Raw genomic sequence first — 20612 nt, 5'->3', positions numbered from 1 at the left:
GCCTCATTTATACAGAGTCCAGAGTCCAGGCAGATGTTGTGTGAGGTGCAAATCCTATTCAGGATTGTCCTTTGCTGACGTGGCAATTCAAAACCTCTCACCCTTTTGGGGTGTCATCTGTATATCTTCCTATGTCTGTGTGTTCAGCAAACCATTTGGCTTTCCATTGGGAATCAATGTTAAAATTGTTGGGGAGATGTTGCGCAAGTGCCAGTGGGGTTTATCTGGATTTGAGTCTTCCGGCTGATAAATGAGGAAGGTCAGCGTACACTGGTAGGAAATGTTCATTATTTTTCTGTACTGTATTTTCTCACTAGGGGATCTTGCCTTCATAAAGGTGATGATGCTATATGGCTCAGAACAGGAAGCCAGCAAGTCAGAGTGGTTTTAATACATCTGCTTATAATCCTCATGGCATTTAACTTACCAGTATGGCAGCTGTTAAACCATACAGGGGCACAGTATTCTGCTGCTCAGGGTGGCAGCTGAAGCTCCCCATTTAGTTTCACATCATTTTTGGAGTATGTTGATCCTAGTATTGATTTTTGCCACCATATTCTCTAAGTGTACTTTATAGAAGTGAGTCCGGTCCAATGTTACTCCAAGGTAATTTGGATGGGAATTATAGGGGAGTAGGTTCTTGTTTAAATACATCTTGGGGCTTCATGTGCTAGTTTGTTAAGGTAGAAGCACATATTTACCATTTTGCTGGTGCTATAAGTAAGTCTCCAGTCAGTGAATAATTTCCCCAAGATTTTAAGATCTTTGGACAGGAAACTCTGCCACCTCCATGTGTTTTTCTTGAACTACTATGGCCAAATCATCAGCATATCCAAATTTGTGTCCTCTTGTTGCTGGCATGTTGGATGCTGGCAGCCAGACTACTCTGGTGCCTTAACACTAGACCAAATTGACTTTTGTTTCAGTCAAAACCCAGAACCACTAAAATGTTTCAAGTTTTGTTTCTATCAAATCATGACAAAAAGGATTCAACATAGCTTCTTAAATTTAATACTTTGTTTCAGGTTCAAAATAAGACCCATTTTCTGTTTCACACAGAGTCTTAACCCATAAAATGTCAGCCATGCTTTCTGAGTTATTACAATTTGTAAACCTAATCTATAGAGTCAGCCAGCTTCAATCAGCAGATTTTTACATGGAAGCTATCAAATGATGCAGAACTTTGAAATTACCTGGGGCAAACTATACTGTATGATGCCTAGTGTATAAGAGCATTAAAATAATATTTGATTAGATAACATATGTTAGCAATATGTCAACCTTAAAATTGTGAAAGCATTGAGAAAACAGTAAAAATGCTCTTATTTGTGTATTTTAAAAAAGTTTCTGTAGACAATTTTACAATTCCAACTTTTTTTTTTCAAATATGCATCTTCCATTAAGTTATGTTGACTATTTGTAGCAATTTTAATTTTAATTGCAAATTTAGCACCTCTTAATTTAGCCTTTAACAAGTATGGTGTAGTTAAGAGGCTGAATTAGGAACTAGGAGCAGAGACCCAGGTTCTAGTCTCCTTTTCAGTATGGAAATCATTTGGGTGAACTTGAATCTTAAACTAGGAAATCTTAAACCAAAATCTGACAACAGTGGTCCAGTGCAGGCTGGTAGGTATAGATTTTGGTCTATAAATAACTGTCAGTGAAGAGGCCTTCATCCTCCAGTGATTCAGGTTGATTATTATTTTTTATTATTTAGCTTTCACTAATAACTTTGCAAATAGAAACCAAAGTGTTTGCTAGCAGAAGTTAGGGAATAAGAAAAGCAGACTTGTTATCTCATCATTCTTCCCAACGAATATCGTTTCAGTTTAACATAAATCTCTGTTCTGTTCTGTTCAAATTTAGAAAGTCAGATAAAATTCTTTGCACCAAGTGAGAATAAAATTAAATTAATTCGTACCTCTGATGGAACTCCTGTTTTGAGGGAATTTTGGATTGTGTAAGGAAAATTCATTTGCTTTTTTGCTACACATTCTGTTGCTTCACCTACAATATAAAGATAAACGCTCTCTGAAATGTGGAACAGAAATACATATACATACCTTGTAAGTTATGTCAATAACTATTCAATACTATTGAATAGTATTGAACTGTCAATAGTAACTGTCAATACTATTTTGAACTTTATTAGCACAGAAAGCTAAACCTGAACCTGACAAAATATTTTACTTCAAGTCAAATTCAACAGATTCAGTATGTACAATTTTCAATTGTACTAACCCAATTATATTTACTGTTCACGTTTTACCCTGTATCCAAAATTATGTTGCTTACGTGAAGGCTCACTTGTAATAATTCTGCCATTAACCAACCTTTTTAAAACAATGTAATTATATATTTAAAATGTTACAGTAAGCATTTCAAAACTTTTTATATATTAATACATATTATAAACTAATAAATATTATAATAACATACAAAATTATATACTTTAGAAGAAAAATAATACCTTCTTATATAATGAACCATTTGTTTAAAAGAGGGCGGGATAAGTCAGTTTAACATCACTTTTTTCAGTGTCATTGTAACTTCGAACAGTCACTAAATTAATGTTTTTAAGTTAAGGATGAAAGTGTGTCCAGCTGCGCTTTAGATACACCATCAGCCACAAACTAGGGCAGAATTGCAGAGTGCCATTCAGCAGACTTTTGTGCTTTTTACAAGTGCTGCTCCAATTACTGATTGTATGAAAAACTAGGCTCTAAGAAACAAATGGGACTGTTTAAGGTAATCTGGTCTCTCTTCTCAATGACATAATAAGACAGATTAATTTTACAATTGACGTTTTGAAAGAGTGAGTGGAACACAAACCTCAAGAGCTGAAATCACTTCTTCCAACAGATGTATTGGAGGAAGTGACAGAATTTACAAAAAAGGCACAACTAGAACAACATAACAAGGGCAAAGAAAGCCAGAAAGGCAAATTTTCTACCCTGCAGAAAGAAGCACACAAAACAGAAGAATCAATCCAGATGAGAGAGGACACTGACATATCTTAAGAACTGACCAATGGTTGAGAAATCTGACATAGAGCTCACTCAAAACAGGGAAGGAAAATCAATATATCCTGAGATTCCCAGTGTGGAACTGGCAGCAGATGTAGCCTACATAAAACTTGACTCTTTCATAAGTTACTGTGAAACCTGAGCTCACAGCCTCCAGTTCATGTAGCAATCGTCCTTTTAAGCTGTACTGTTTTACTAAACCTAGCCCACTATGTCTTCAGAATCAGATTTCAAAACAATGGGCTGTATCGTATTTTCAAAACAGTGTAAACTAAAATACTGTAACATGCTTTTAGACTAGACTGTATTCTGAAGCTTCTGACTAAACTGATCTGATTTGTGAAGCCTAGAAGATCTAGTTCTAGTTTGGATAGTAGAATCCCAGGTCTGCAAAATATATTGTAAAGTTGTTGTTTTTTTAAAGCATCCTGGAAGATGACAATGGCAAAGAGTTAATTCTGTTACCAAAACATTTCATGGATATATAAGTCATCTGGAATATCACTCACTGAGGATTTTTTAAAGTTTTGCCTGGAAACAATAAAATTCTTTGCATAATCTCTGTCTCAGGAGGCAAAGGAGATTTCTGCACTCAAGAATCAGGAGGAGTTTGGTAGCACCTTTTCCAACTAGCAAATGTTATTTCAAAGTATAAGCCTTCATAACTGCAGCTCACTTCATCTGTTGTATAGCATGGCTGTGATGGCAAATATCTGACATGCGTCAAAGGTGACACCGTGTTTTGAATGAGTGCTGAATGCCACTGTTCAGGGTGGCCTAGATGGAAGGAGACAGAGAAGTGTGTGTGTGTGTGTGTGTGTGTGTGTGTGTGACAGAGAGAGAGAGAGAGAGAGACGTCATACTAGCAGACTGAAGTTAGGCATCTTCCAAATTTGTGATACGCTGAGCCTAAAAGGGTCACTATCACTGGGCTAGATTTATATATGATTTAGACTGAGGTGGGGAAGAGGAAAAGTAGAGCGAAAGAGGAGGAAGATACCGTATTTTTCAGATTATAAGAGGCACTAGAGTATAAGACGAACAAAGATTTTGAAGACATAAACAAGAAAAAAAAGGTTTTTGCCCACCCCAGCCCCCAGAAGCACTCTGGTTGGCCTCCCAAACCTTCTGCGTGTCCCATTTTTCATAAAAATGGAGCACGCAGAGGGTTTGGGAGGGGTGCAGAGTGCTCATAGGGTCTGGGGAGGGCAAAACCACGAAATGTGGGGGCTTGGGAGGCAAGAAATGGGTGCATTTTTTACAAAATTGGCCTGTGCAGAGGGTTTGAGAGGTCTGCAAAGTGCTCTTGGGAGCTGGGGAGAGCATAAACAGCACTCCTGGGAGGTTTGGAAAGCCATAAATGGGACATGCAGAGGGTTTAGGAGGCCTGCAAAGTGCTCCTGGGATCTGGGGAGAGCAAAAATGGTACCCCTGGGGGGTTTGGGAGGCCAAAAAAGGGCCTGTTTGTTGCAAAAACAAGGCACACAGAGGGTTTGGAAGGTGTGCAGAGTGGTCCTGGGGGCTGGGGAGAGCAAAAATGGCACTTCTGGGGGGTTTGGGAGGCCACAAATGGGGTGCACAGAGGGTTTGGAAGCCTGCAGAGTGCTCCTGAGGGTTTGGGAGGGCAAAAACGCCAGTTTTGTGAAAAACAGGCCCATTTTAGCATAAAACAGGCATTTTTCTCACCTCCCCAACCCCCCAGGAATTGCGTTTTTGCCCTCCCCAGACCCTAGGAGCACTCTGCATGACTCCCAAACCCTCTGAGTGCCCTGTTTTTGCCAAAAACAGGATGCGCGGGGTGGGGTTTCTGGAGGCCGTACTCCCCAAAGTACGGTAGTTTGCAGGAGATCAATTTGATTTAAATGGACTCGATTTAAATTGCGATTTAAATCACGATTGAAAACATAATTTAAATCACTAGTAAAAAGGCTTAATTTAAATCGACTCGATTTAAATAATAATTTTTATAGGGCAACTTTCATCTCTGTCCCGCAGTGGCTCCTTCTCTAACCCACTGCTGACTCACCGACAGTCCCATTCACTTTAATGGGACGGCTGGTGAAGCGGCAGTGGATACCCACTAACAGGCAGTGCCATGATGGATCTGAAATGACAGGTGCTCTTTAAAATTATATTTATAAGCTACTTAGAGGGCTTAGAGGGTTTCACTTTCATTTTTACTGCTTTCCCTTTCTCCTCACACTTAGAGCAGGGTGGTACAGATGCATTTCTCTTCAAACAATCATACAGTTTGTAGTGTACTTACATTGTACATACATTGATTTGCAGAACAATGGGATAAAACAATATTCCTGAACTTTGTTTTATGATTTATCTCATGGTTACTATGAAATTGTGTAAATGCATCAATGCAGTGCATGTTATCTCAGCTTGCAGAACTTCGATTCATTGAATGAGTTTACCAAAAATGCAAATATTGCAGAATATACAGCCTCATGCTATATAACTAAGCTTCATTTCATGCTGAATAAATTAAATTATTAATGTATCTTAAACAGAAAACTATCTTTAGTTAGATTTTTATTCCAAAAGTATTTTATTTAAAAAATCTGATTTAAATTTTAAAAATTCAGTTTTTTAATTTTTTTTAAAAAATCACTAATTTTTATTCACCCTGGTTTGCAGATGCAAATTATGCAAGAAACATTCATTCTTTTGGTGACTCCTTTTTTCACTCCATTCAGTTCCAAAACTATTTTTATATATTTTCTGTTCCTTCTTTAATTGAATTAATCCTTCTTTTCTCTAATCACATTAACATTTGTGGTTAATAAATGTGGCAAGAAAAGTAAAATAGGACAAAACTCACTTAACAAATATTTCACTTAGCAACATAAAATTTGGGCTCAATTGAGAACTACTTATATTCTTCTATTTGCATTTTCTCACCTGCAGCTTTTTTACATCATCTTTCCACTAAAAATACTTTTTCATACTTCACATTACCATAATTTCACCCATTTCCGTGGTATTCCCTAACACAATTCATTTTACTTGGTTCAATATAGATTCCAAACTTTCTTTATGTCTACTTTTTGTTCATTCCAATAATTTTTCATACATATTCCTACTATCAATCAAATTTCATTCTACTCTTCATTTCATTTTTCTTCTTCACTTTCATTTTTCCCCAAGATCTACTTACTACTAAATAATAATCTGTTCCACATTTAGAAACACTCACCCTTGTATATTTCAGAAATTACTTGCTTAACAACCTCAAGTGGAATCAGCAACTCAATTATTAACTGATATGGTTGTTAAGTGAAACAACACATGACCGTGACTTGCAATTTTACAGCTGGATTCTCCATTGACTCCATTGGTTCTCTGCTTGTTGGAAGCTGGCTATAAAGTACGCAAGTGCTGATCATGTGACCATGGGACACTGCAATGGTTGCAAATGTGAGGACAGTCCTAAATTATTTTTTTCAGAACTGTTATAATTAGAAACAGTTGCTAAACAGGGCAGTTGTTAAAGGACTACATATATTCTAATATTTCATCATAAAAAATCACATTAGTTTTAGAATTATTCCATTGCCATGTATATGAATAAGGCTAAGTTTAAAACAGACATTTTTCCTAAACGGATCCTCAGTAAACTATCACCATGTCATTCATGTTTAGGTCTCTAAATAGTCCAGACATTTTCTGTATTCTCTCATCTTGATCAAACCCATCTATTCAAGTTACCTAACATGTTTTTTCAATATTCCATACCAATTCATGCTTTCAGACATTTTAGTTCTTTCATCCTTAATCAAACCTGAATCTTCATTTCCTTATGTATATTAATGATATAAGACAGAAATGGTAGATTAGGTTTTAGGAAATCAATCTGTCTTCACAGTATACAGGCAGTCCTCAATTTATGACCACAATTGAATTTCTATTGCTAAGCGAAACATTTTTGCCCCATTTTATGACTTTTCTTGCCACAGTTGTTAAACGAATAACTGAAGTTGTTTAGTAACAGGTATTAAGTGAATCTGCCTTCCCCGTTGATTTTGCTTGTCAGAGAATCGCAAAAGGGGATCACGTGCTCTTGGGACACTGCAATTATCAAAAATATGAGTCAGTTGCCAAGCATTTGAATTTTGATCATGTCACCATGGGGATGCTGCAATAGTCATGTGAAAAATGTCATGTCACTTTTTTCAGAGACATTGTAACTTTGAATGGTCACTAAATGAACTGCTGTAAGTCGTAAACTCATGATACAGATTTGAAAAGTGACTGCTATACAATGTTTATTTAATTTTAATTTTCATTGGCCTGTGGGTACAGGCTGTCGGATGTCTATCTCACATACACAATTATTGGGCAAGTTGTATTTTTGAGGTTTAATTTTATTATTGAACAACTACAGTACTCTCAGTCAATCCAAAATGTTAATAAACATCAAACTTGAATATTTAAGAAAGTAAAAGTGAGGTTTTGGTTTCCTTAGGGGAATTTCTATATGTGCACAATTATTGGGCAACTATTAGTGTGCAGAATTATTAAGTAACTAAATGAAAAATGAAAATGTTCCCATCTCACTCATTTATTTTCATCTGTTAAAGTGAGAATAATAAACAAACTCAAAATTTACAAATAAACATTTCTGACATTTTAAAAAAACCAGTGACCAATACAGCTGCTCTTCAATAACAGTCATAAGCTTTCCATTCATGGAGTCTGTCAGTTTCTTGATCTGTTGACGATCAACTTTTTGTGCAGCAGCAACCACAGCTCCCAGACACTGTTCAGAGAGGTGTACTTATTTACTTCACTGTAAATCTCCCATTTAAGAAGAGTACACAATTTCTCAATAGGGTTTAGGTCAGGTGGGGAAGAGGTCCATGTCATTATTCTTTCATCTTTAAGGCTGTTAACTGGCTAGCCACACAGTGGAGTAATTCAATGCATGTGATAACATTGTCCTGCATAAAAATCATGATCTTCTTGAAAGATGCAGACTTTTTCTTGTACCATTGCTTGAAGAAAGTGTCTTCTAAAATCTGGCAGTGGCTTTGGGAATTGATTTTGAGTCCATCTCCAACCCCAAAAGTCCAATAGCTCATCTTTAAATACCACCTTATACCAGTACTCCACCTTCACCTTGCTGGCATCTGAGTCGAAGTGAAGCTCAGTACCCACTATAGACCAGCCACAGCCAGCAATCTGGTCCATCAAGAGTCACTCTCATCTCATCAGTCCACAAAACCTTTGAAAATTCTGCATTCAGATATTTTGTGGCCCAGACTTGCAGTTTCAACTTATGTGTCTTTTCAGTGATGGTCAGGTTTCAGCCTTCCTTACCTTGGCCATGTCTCTGAGCACTGAACACCTTTTACTTCTGAGCACTTCAGGCAGATTGCAGTTCTGGAACATGACAGCATTGGAGAATAATGGGTTCCTGGTAACTTCGTGTTTGATTCTTCTCAAATATTTAACAGTTCATTTGCGTCTTTTATTCTCAACACAGTTCTTGTGACCCTGTTGACTATTTGTAAAAAAACGTTTAATGGGTCTGTGATCACACCCCAATATCTTAGCAATTTCAAGAGTGCTACATCCCTCTGAAAGACTTTACAATGTTTGACTTTTCAGAGTCAGTTAAATCTCTTTTTTGGCTCATTTTGCCTGAAGAAAAGAAGCTGTCTAATGATTATGCACACCTTGACATAGGTTATTGATTTCCTTAGGCCACACCATCCCTCATTACATAAATACACATTAACTGATATGTTTATATCCACTAGGCATTCAAGTTTATACAGCTTGGGGGTGGAAAATACGCATAAAATGATGATATGGTCAAAATACTCACTTGCCTAGTAATTGCGCACACAGTGTATTTGCCATATACAACATCACTTGCTAGTGTACCAGTCAATTTTGCCACATTTTGGACTTATTTGCAAACAAAGTCCAGTTTTACCCCATTTTTACTAACATCATATAGTACTATTAAGCTATATTTTTGAGTTTGCAAGCACTGTACTATTGCACACACCTTATCAATTTAGAAATATATGAGTGTGTGTAAGGGTGCATAGTAGAGAAGCCATGCTAAATAAAAATAACAGATAGAAATACTTTAGGAAATAATGTATAGATTGTCCAGAAAAACTACCTTTGGCTTATGAAAGAAGGAATGCTTATAAAAAAATGAGACAATGAAAAAAGAAAGCTGCCAGGGATAATCAATGCAAGTAAATACAATCTTTCCAGCAAGTTCAGTTAGATTGCTCATTACAGATCCCGAAAGAATCTAACAAGTATGGTTTATGTATTGGTGTATTTCTTACTTAATAGTACTTTTAAAGTTTTTTTTTTCTGAAACAAGTCAGTTTCAGATCTGCCATAAGTTATATTGGGGTAGTGAAATGCATTGATTTTACTTTGTCTCTGTTTTGAGTCCTGATATAAAACTTGAGTGATGATGTCAAACTAATTCTTTTCCTGCAAAGATTCTCCTATTTTCTTTCACAGAATCCAGAGAAGCATTACTATTGGTAACATATATCACATCAAAGGAATAAGTCAATAAATTTAAGGCTGTGTTCATATCATGCACAACCCAAAAATGGCTAAGTGGGGAATACTGTATGCTCTACCAGGCACCTTGCATGCAACTACTGGTTTGCCACACATCTGACCATAGTGGTACCAATTACATATGGAATTTTCAGGTGTCCAAAATGTTTTGTATGAATACCAGATGATATTTCAGACCTAAGGTACTCTACTGTATAGATCCATGATTTTAAAAAATTCTATATAAAAACATTACCGATTTTTCCCAGCTCTGGAATCCAGATCACTGTCCAGAGATTATCCCTACCATGTTCTCCAACTGCTAAACAGGGAGAAAAATTAGATAACAAAGATTAGTGACCCTTTGAGAGCTGTATGCAACATAATTTCATTTTAATGTATGCCAATTAGTGTACAAAGTGACAATAAAGTTATTCTAAGTCTAAGTCTAGTGAATGATGCAATGTTTCCTTGGCACTGACTAAGTTCCCATTTTTCACTTTCAAAGAAATCCCAGGTTAACTTAACAGCAGAAATTTAACTCAAAATGTTAAGGTGAAATTTGAACAATCAAACCAACTTCCATCATCAAAAGCAGTAAAAGTACTGATAGACAAGAATTTTTTTAAAAGTCATGATTCATTTTGTAAATGTAGAATTTGTTAATACTGTTGCTGCTGAACTTATTCTTTCCTCAGACTGGGCTCTTTATAAAAACTTCATTTTAACTTTTTTTAAACAAAAACATTTTCAGTCATTAAAGAAAAGCCAGTCATAAAACCAGGAGGTTATACTTTTTTTAAAATGAAAACCTTAATCGTTCCTTCTAAAACTTTAAAAATTATTCAATATTAGTGTGGAGTATTATATTGATACTACAGGAGAATGAGGAAATGATGACTGATAGTGCCTTATGATAGTCCTACAATGCCATCTACTTGTTGATATTGCAAATTGGAGATGAGACTGATTCTTGCTTGGATTTGTATCACGAAATCCTCTCTACAAAACACCTTTTAATTTTCAGCAAATCCAGAGCCATAGCCACATGTTTGGAAATACATTTTATTAATGATTCTTATATTTGGCTAGTTTACAGCTTTCTGCAAATTAACACTATGCATCTGGGTAACATTCCTCATTATATTATGTTAACATCAATTCTATATGGGGTACTTTCTCCCCAACCATTTATAATGTGCTGGCAGTCTGATACAACAGATAATATTGATTTCCAAATGGCTTTTGAACAATCATCCAATAAAATACATTAGCCAATTGAACACATACAAACAGATAACTTTTTGTACCACATTAAAATTGTACCAAATTCACTGCTCCAATGGTATGAATTGGACAAACATAGAAAACAGGTCTACAAACAGCTAAAGCAAGTCAATTACAATGTTCAAACACAGCATGCAAAAACAGATATCACCTGCTACCTCTCAACAGGGCTGCCCGTCCTATGGGGCATGGGGAAACATCCTACCTTCTTTCCATGAGTACTCTCATAGAAAGCAAAGTCCCAAGCAAAGTCAATTGGGAGGGCAGATTCACTTAAAAACTGTTACTAACTTAACAATTGAAGTGGTTCACTTAGCAACGTGCGGCAAGGCAGGTCATAAAATGAGGCAAACTTCAACTGTCTCACTTAGCAACAGAAATGTTGGGGGGTCAATTGTGGCCATAGGTCGAGGGCTACCTGGAGCCTGTAATATATCTCTTTTGCTAAAACAGACTACAACGCAATAGGGCTGAAAAGTACATTCCTTGGAGATAAAACCTTACCTGGCCACTTATGCTATTTTGCATACAAGTTTGTGTCACTAGTACTGATGGGAACGCATGAAAATAAGTATATTCAGTTATCCGTATTTCATACTAGTTCTTGTAAATAATAAAATCAGAATCACTCCCTTCTGAATAACTCATTTTTCCCCATCTCTCTATATCTCATACAGCGTAAAGCTCGGAATTTTTCTGGCAGTCAAATAAATTTAGCTCCTTCTGGATTCCTGCAGTCTAAATGACTTGAAACAAGAGGTAGAAAGGTGTGTGCGGGTGTTTCTTCTCTAATTCGGGGATCTAAATAAGCGAGCTTCCTCCCTTTAAATCAGGAAGAAGCTGTGACAATCCAGGCCAAACGGCAGTGGAACGGAGCACGGAAAAGGGGGCGGCGAAAATAACGAACAAGAGGTAACGAACTCCGAAACAGGCTAACAGAAAACAGCCTCCCAGCGCTTCTGAATCCCAGGAACCGAAAGCCGGAAATCCTGTCAAGTTTCTCTCGCTTTCCCCATAAGCCCCCAATTGGGTTTTAGCCGGAGGGCTCCCCACAATTGGAGAGCCGCCTCACCTAGTCTATCGCCGCTTCCGTTCCTTCCTCCTCCTTCCTGGCGGCGACAGAGGTTGTCGGTTCATCCCCTCAAACCTTCGGAATTGAGAGCTGCGGTAAAGCGGAGCCCACTCCTCTCCCCAGTAGCCGTTTAACAGCCCGGCGCCATTACCGCTCAGTAACCGACTCAGAACCACCGGGGCGGGAGCTTCAGAATACCAGCGGCGCGCGGTAGGGCGGGAGCTGCGGTTGGAAATCTCGCGATATGTCCTCGGAGAAGTCATAGACCTCCGAAATACGGCTATCGACGAGTCGGTTTCTGTGCGCTCCGGTCATCTTGAGTGTGGCAGAGCCAGATACTCCGCCCATCTCTGCTCCCTCCCCTTCGCTAAATAGACAGACATATCAACTGCGGGGGAAAGCCTATTAAATTGATTTGTAGATGAAAGTAGGGGAATATTAAAGATTCACTGAAATAAACGCATTGTTCCATCAAAATGTATCTTGAGCTTCATTTGAAAGAAGCCATTGTCCCTACCGACCAAGGTTTCCTTAAAAAAAGAAAAAGAAACAGTACAGGAATGTGTCAAAAGAAGAATTAGGGGTGACATGATAGCAATATTCCAGTATTTGAAGGGCTACCACAAAGAAAAGGGGATCGAATTATTCTTCAAAGCACCAGAGGGCAGGACAAGAAACTATGGTTGGAAACTAACTAGAGAGAGAAACAATCTGGAATTAAGGAGAAACTTCCCAACAGGATAATTAACCAGTGGAACGTCTTGCCTTCAGAAGCTGTAGGTGCTTCATCACTGGAGGTTTTTAAGAAGAAACTAGACAGCAGCTTATCTGAAATAATATAGGTTCCCCTGCTTGAGCAGAGGACTGGACTAGAAGACTTCCAAGGTCCCTTCCAGCTCTGTTCTATTCTAAAGTTAGATCAGTGGGGTGCATCTCGGAATATGGATTGCTATAAAAGTGGTACAACATGATTATTAACACTTCGATTAAAAAAAGTTCTACTGAATCTTCTTAAACCTGTTTTTTTTTGTAAAATGTAATTAAAATTGTTGTTTTTAAAATGAGAATTGTAATTAAGTCAATATATGCCTCTAAAATATCACAGAATTCAGAGATTTATGGTAGTAATTGCTGTGGCAACATTATATCCACGTTAAATTGTGGTGCAAGGTAATCATATTAATATTTTACTCAGTAGTAAGCAACATGAAATTCCATTAAGGCAAACGCCTAGCTTCACAACTCAGGCTGAATTTACATAATAAAGTTGTTTTGGCTGAATATTCTGCAACCCATCCACCTCCACCTCCCAATGATGGCTTAATACTGGGTATTAATCCAGCCATTATAAATTATGGCTAATGGCTAAGCCAAACATGACCAATTGTATTTTATTTAAAGAGCCATGATGAAAAAAACTTAGAAGATGTGTAAAGTGGATCATTGACCAGCCTAAAATAACACAGAGCTTGATGGGAAAATATTGAGATGAAGATCAATGTCCTGGTCTTGAGATCCCTTTTCTCCTTATACTGTAACCTCCTGGATGTTATTCTTCACTTACATTTAAACTAGACATGCATGAGCTCTCTCTTACTTTTCAAAAGAAAATGATTTAATAGCAAGCAAGATGGAAATCAATTATTTCCAGTTTTTATCCTTTGCAATTAAAGTTACTCCATTAGAATTTTGTAGCTCTTCTTGTTGCCTATGTCCTCTACATTACTGTGTCCCTCAGTAAAATAAAATGAAATTTGAGAAATGAAATTATAGATAATGGCATGCAGAAGTTAAACTGTTGTATGCTGATGTATATGAATACATACATTACACTAACTAAGCTATAATAAGCCATGGTATATAAACCAAAACCAAAAACTGAGTTCTTACAATATATAACGCAAAAACCAAACATATTTACATGACTTTGTTTGTTTATTTATTTAATTTCTATAGCCAAGGAAAACTCAACCAAGTAACTCTGGACAGCTTACAATTATAAAATTATATATATATATATAAAAAATTAATCAGTAAAACATCCACACAATGATATTTAATTATATACTATATCTAGAATGAAACATAAAATCAAAATAATTGCCATTAATATTGCCTTCTTTCTAACATTTACCACAGGCGTGTTAAACTTGTGTCGTCACAGCAGCACCACGTTAACGTATTAGGACTTTTTTCCCCTTGGCTAAACCGGGCATGGGTGTGGCCAGCGTGCCCGCGAGTTTGACAGCCCTGTTCTACCATATAAGTCTAATGTAATTCAAGTATGACCTTGAACTGATATTTGAAAACTTTTTAAATAAGGCATATGTGAAAACTGGATACACAATGACATTTGTGTACAACGGCTGTATACCACCTAAGATTCTAATATAAAAGATGCTTTGAGATGTACAGTGTATACCTGGTCACATAGAGCCAGTCTTTAGCTCCTTAAACAAATATGTCATGTACCAGAAATATGCTATGGTGAGCAAACATATGAATCCAGGGAAAGAAGAACTAGACAGGTGCTAAACATTAATGCTTTTGCATGCTCCCTTTCATACCATTGAAGCTGAAGGAGTCTGTCACAACACACAATTACCAATATTCACTTATAAACAGAACAAAGCATCCTCAGTATTTTTGGGAGAGTGCCAGCATATACCAATTTTTGGTCACACACTGTACTAAGTACTAAAGTTATACCAAAGATGCTTTATCAAGAGGCAACTGGACTTTCTTTCAAAAGGCAACTGAGGTAATAAAATGCACATCGATAATAAAATAATTCTTCCTCCCATATTTTATATTTTTCATTTTATATTTTTCATCCTGATGTGAGGATGTGCAAATATCTATGTTACATATAAAGCCATGTAACAAACAGAAGCAGAAATTCTTAGTCACAAAAAGCTTTAACATCCACACAGCAGTTTAAAAGAAATTGATTGTTTAGGTGCTATCAAATAAATGTCAGCTTTTAGTGATTAGATAAATAGACTTTCTCTAGGATGATCTGTCTTCAAAATGGACTTTCGGTTCACTGCTGTTGCAATTTACTTTTCTCACCTTGCTCCTACTTGTTTTCTTCTCTTTCCTTCTACATCAGGGGTGTCCAAACTTGGGAACTTTAAGACTTGTGGACTTCAACTCCCAGAATTCCCCAGCCGGCTGGGGAATTCTGGGAGTTGAAGTCCACAAGTCTTAAAGTTCCCAAGTTTGGACACCCCTGTTCTACATGTACATTTTTCAGCATTATAGACTACTCTAGAGAGCCAGGTCTTTGCATAATGCATAGTAAGATAATTTGAGCCTAGTTATTTGTGCCTTGGGTGAGAACTTTGGATTGCTTTGTTTAGGATTTCCCCCCTTGGCTTTCCATGATATTCTCTGGAGTCTTCTCCAACACCAAAGCTCCAAAGCCCAAGTACAGCTCCTATTCTGTTTCTGCAAGGTCGAAATTTTCACTTCCATAAGAGTGTCAGAAGGAATATAGTTGCTTTCATTATTCCAGACTTTGTAGGCATGGACTCATTATGGCATCTGAATATTGTTTACAATGTCTTCATGACTGCTCTACCAAGTGCTGGCTATGGCATGTTTCTTGATTGCTAGTTCCTCTACTATTGGTTGGTTAATGATGGTTAATCTTAAAAGGCAGAAACCATCTACAACTTTGATATCTTCCTTACATTCCTTATGAATTCTAATTCTCCACAAAAATATAATTGATATTACTTGATCAAAGACAGCACTATACCCAAATACTGTTTCTTCAATATTCTTTACATCTACGAAAGCCAGATAATTCCAAGGTTTTCATGTTCTGAGTAATAAATATTTTCTATTTTAACTGAAAGGGTACATTTCTGCTCCACTGTTATTCGCTGATATCCAAAATCTCTATTTGTGATTTGTTCACTTAATCTTTCACTGTGTTGAACTTTCTCATGTTCCTGTCTCTTAGATTCAATATTTCTCCTATAATCCTGTCTTTGCAGCTTCTAACATTTTTAAAGAAGTCTGGAAGACTTTAAAATGGTTGTTTCATAAACACATTATAGTCATACTCCAAAATGTGTCAGCTTTTCTCAATGCTAAGTTTGTATGTCATTTGATCTGAGGATCCCATCATCCAATACTATATTGACAGTCTATCACACCTATTCATATTGTTTTGTGGAGAATATAGAAGTGGGTTTACACTGCCTTCTCCTATACATCATGATATACTCCCATTGTCATTATCACTAAATGATCATCCATCTCCAGCACTTTCATTGATCTCTGCTGCATGATACAGGTAGTCCTCTACTTATGATCACAATTGAGCCTAAAATCTCTGTTGCTAAGTGAGACAATTGTGAGTTGTGCCCCATTTTATGGTCTTTCTTGCCATGGTAGTTAAATATATCACTGCAATTGTTAAGTTAGTAACATGGCTGCTAAGTGAATCTGGCTTCCCCATTGACTTTGCTTGTCAGAAGATGGCAAAAGGTGATCACATGACCCTGAGACCTTGCAACCATCATAAATATGACTCTGTTGTCAAGTGTCTGAATTTTGATATGACCATGGGATGCTGCAATGGTTGTAAGTGTGAAAAACAATCATAAGCTCCTTTTTTCAGTGCCATTGTTACTTGGAACTGTCATTTATTGAATTGCTATAAGTCGGGGACTACCTGCTTGCTTTAATTGGGCAGGTAGGATGGTGTTCATACTCTACTGGGAATGTACACTATTGGAATAAATGTCTGGCATGCTTTTCCCATTCTCTCCCAGGAGCCCCCATCAGAACGATTACATAGCAAAATGAGGCTTTGGTTAAAAGATATATTGGTATTTAATAATAAGGGTATTGGATTTTAAGGCCAAATCATTAATAGATAGCAATTTAATATTGATTATTGAGTCTTTCCTGAGGCACAATAATTTGCATAGAACCTATGGCCTTTTTCAATGTTATACAAACTTAGCCCTATGAAATAGCTATTAGAGCAAATTGAAAAGCAAACAGTTATAATTTTTAGCATTTTTTTTAATTGAAAAAGTTTTATTCAAACATATTTTCCCCTTTTAACCCCCCCACCATACAGTATAAATCCCATACAGATACTATACCCCCTCCCCTCCCCCCAGCCCCCCCTAAAAAAAGGAAATTCAAATATTATACCAATTATTTTACCCCCTCCCCTCCCCCTGTCTAAAAGTAAATTACACATTCACATATTGTACCCCCTCTCTTCCCAGCAATCACAATATAAATTTCTCTTAGAATAATAATAGCCCATCAATCCCTTCTTCTAAACTAATTTAACATATATAAATCATAATATAAATTTCTCTTAAAATAATATTTCATTAATCCCATCTTCTAGTATATTTATACATATATATTGCCCCACCCTCCACCCTAACCCACCCCCACCTCCCACTCAACCCCCCCCCGACTTCCACTATACACCACTCTAATGATTCCAAGCATCCCATGTATTGTTTACTCTGATCAACTATCGGCAGCACATATACTAAAATTGGAACGATACAGAGAAGATTAGCATGGCCCCTGCGCAAGGATGACACGCAAATTCGTGAAGCGTTCCATATTTTAATTTTTAGCATTTTTAAGCCATATGCCTACATCCCGAAAGCCCATGGATATTCCTTTAACTAAATAATATAAATGTCCCCTTTTAATTTGAACGCAGCTCATTGAGAAAGCATAACCTTCATGGGCACGTGTACATTATTGATACCTACAGTAAAAGATAGTAATTTTATTTAAATATAGAGTATCAAGAACTACACATACAGCAACCTAGCCAATATATAAAATTGTTTTAGACTATATAGCCAGAGAACATTGCAGACGAATAAAACGTCATTATTGGACTTTCCTAATTAGTCTTATTACTATACTGATGCTGTACAATTAGTGACTTTTATCTGATCATGGAGTAAGTTTTGGTTTAAAAAAAATCTTCCAGTTCATTTGTTAATAATATGGCATCAAACTATTATCAAAGAAGTAATTTTTAAGCTTTTGCAGTCAAGTGTAAAGTGGCTCTTACAAATCACAAGGATAAGGTTTTAACTTACACTATTTCTACAAAAAAAAACACAAAAAAACAAGCAAACCACTTAACAAGAACAACAACAGCAAAGCAACAACATCAAAACAAACACTGCTAATTTGGTAAGGAATAAGGGGGGGAAAAGGATGATGTACTGAACTTTCCAGGTCCATTTCTTAAAATACCTGAAAAATCTAGCTACTCTTAAATTCAAGATTTTTCTTAACAGTCATTAAAATGAAGGCATTTCCAATAGATGATTGCTTCCCTGTGTTCAATATAGTATAATATACTAACAGCGAACAGATTTATACAGACTTTGAATGAACTAGTTGTCAGGCCTGTAGTTATGTTTCTTTTAGAATCTTTGGCCTGCCACACTTTCTTATAATTTCCTATGTGTTTCATTAGTGCAGCAGTTGGGAGGGGGGAATAGAAAGGAGTAGAATTGTGGAATGTATTGTTGTCATTCTTTTATAGAAGCTCAAGGTCATCTTTTGTCTCTGCACCTCAACACCTGACCAGAAGCAGAGGGGTGTAGATGCCAGCGTGGAAGATGATGATTGGAACATGTGATGGATTTTGGGGTGTGGGGATAGATCATGAACTTTCAACTGGGTGGAATTCCAGGAAGAACATTAGAGTTGGAATTCCATAGACATGCTAACTTGCCTGTATGAATAAATTGGAACTTTAAAGATGATTCTGCCTTGGTCTCTGATTGATTTCATACATGGTATTTAGAATGCTGACATTAGTGCTGTTTCTTTCTTTACATGCTCCAATTCCCTCCATTTTTCATTGAGCAAGCAATAGCCAAAATTCATTCATCATCTCTCCACCTCAAAATTATTGACAAATTATAATTTGTGCAAACCAGTAAGGGAAGGAGGGAAACTGAGTACATGAAACCAAGATTCTATTACAATAATTAAACTTTGGTTTGCCACAACATTCTGCATATCCTATTAAACCCTAACTTCACTATAGTTCATTGACCCAGTGATGTGCAGTCAGGTGAGGCAAGTGAGGCACAGCCTCACTGCTCTCATCATGAAAAGAAAAAAAATGTAAAAGGAAAAAGCTGAGCTAGTTGCTCCCTCACCGTGGATGACTCTGCTTAACTGCTTAAAAAAAAGCCTCTAAAAAGCACCCTCTACTAGGAGGCAGGAGAACTGCATGCCTCCTCTACATCAGGAATTTTTAGGCTTTTAACCCTTGCTTAACTCTGCTCGAGTGATCATAAAACACCTAAAATCAGACTAGATGAGGCATGCAGTTCTCCTGCCATTTTTTATCAGTTAAGCAGAGTCATCCACAGAAGCCAGGCAAAGAGCCATGCTGTAGCACATACACTTTCCCCCAGCCTCTTTCTTTTGGAAGGCTTGGATTGGCTCCCCTCCGGCTTCTCTGCCTCTCCTCTCACCCCAGCCTGCCAGCAGGAGGTGAGTGGGTGGGCTTTATTGCGTTCCAGGCATTTCCCACCCAGACAGCAGGCTGCATTTGCAATGGTGGAGGTGTTTGGGGAAGGCAGCAGGGGAATGAAGGGGATGGCAGAGGAGCTGCTTTCAAGCCACTGGAAAAGATATCCAATCCAACTTTTGTGTGTGTGTGTATGTTTGTTTGAGAGTGAGTGAGAGAGGGAAGGGGATAGGAGAGATAGTCCAATCCAACTTGTGTGTGTGTGTGTGTTTGAGAAGGGGGGAGGAAGGGAGAGAGGAAGGAAGGAGGGGAAGGGAGAAGAAAAAGAAAATGAAAAAAGGAACCTTTTTTCGCAAAGGAGAAAAACAAATGCTGTCACTTTAAATCAGAACAGAGCATGCCTGGCTGTGGAATTCTGGGAGTTGAAGTCCACAAGTCTAAAAATATTTGAAACTTACCAGCTATAAACCTCACCGCATGTCACTGCATTGACCAAATCACAATTGGCTGGGCTCACAAACCACACTAATTATAAATGGTTAGTTTCATGTGTTACAAACTAAATCTGACAAACAAATCATGTTTTAGCATTATATGGGAGAATGTTGTCACTAACAGTTAACTAATAGCAATATAATTATATATATATTTGTTTTCGTAGATTTTCATGGGTGTAGGTATGTTGGTCTTGTTGTATTCGGGTATTTTCCCTTGTAAGATTGAGATTGTCTTGGCAACGTTTTGGCTGGTGTTTTTGGCTTCGTGCTTGTGCAAATAAGGCGTGGTCGGAGCTGTCATCTTTCTATAAATCTTGATGGGGGTGTGTGGAGTGCTGGCTTTGTTGCTATTAGTGGGTTGATTGGTTGTGTGGTTGCATCCTGATTGGTAGATGGAGTTGATGTTTATAGATTGGTCGGCTGTTTCATATCATCCTGTGTGGCTGAGGTGCTGGCTGTGTGTCCATTGTTCTTTTGTGTTGTAATGATCTGGGTGGTGGGTGGGATTTGTTTGTTGACTAGGGCTGGTTTCCAGATGTCTGGTATCTTACACGGGAAAAGACCCAAATACAACAAGACCAGCATATATATATATGCCAATACCCTCATCTCCAGAACCAAACGCCTAGCTGACAAAGACCACCTGAAAACTGAATTACACACTCTCACAAATGTATTAA

At 37.3% G+C, this 20612-nt stretch overlaps 1 protein-coding gene across 13 annotated transcripts in view; it reads right to left on the bottom strand.

Moving 5' to 3' along the window:
- CEP350 (centrosomal protein 350) overlaps positions 1-12250 on the bottom strand; it is a 93782-nt gene extending 81532 nt beyond the window's left edge. For 2 of the 13 annotated variants that reach the window (XM_081947367.1, XM_081947374.1), the window contains exons 1-4: positions 11935-12250; positions 9832-9897; positions 8355-8538; positions 1922-2007 (exon numbers count right to left, since the gene is read on the bottom strand). In XM_081947367.1, coding sequence (XP_081803493.1) covers positions 1922-1994 — 73 coding nt within the window. In that variant the 5' untranslated portion in view covers positions 1995-2007; positions 8355-8538; positions 9832-9897; positions 11935-12250. Of the gene's footprint in view, positions 1-1921; positions 2008-8354; positions 8539-9831; positions 9898-11366; positions 11628-11934 lie in introns of those variants that run through there. The other 11 variants (XM_081947368.1, XM_081947364.1, XM_081947371.1 and 8 more) reach the window with 7 other exon arrangements.
- Between the last annotated feature and the right edge of the window lie 8362 nt (positions 12251-20612).

Source organism: Natrix helvetica (genome assembly GCF_964273705.1).
Source record: "Natrix helvetica genome assembly, chromosome: 3".
Classification (NCBI taxonomy): Eukaryota; Metazoa; Chordata; class Lepidosauria; order Squamata; family Natricidae; genus Natrix; species Natrix helvetica.
This window is presented reverse-complemented; position numbering and strand designations above follow the sequence as displayed.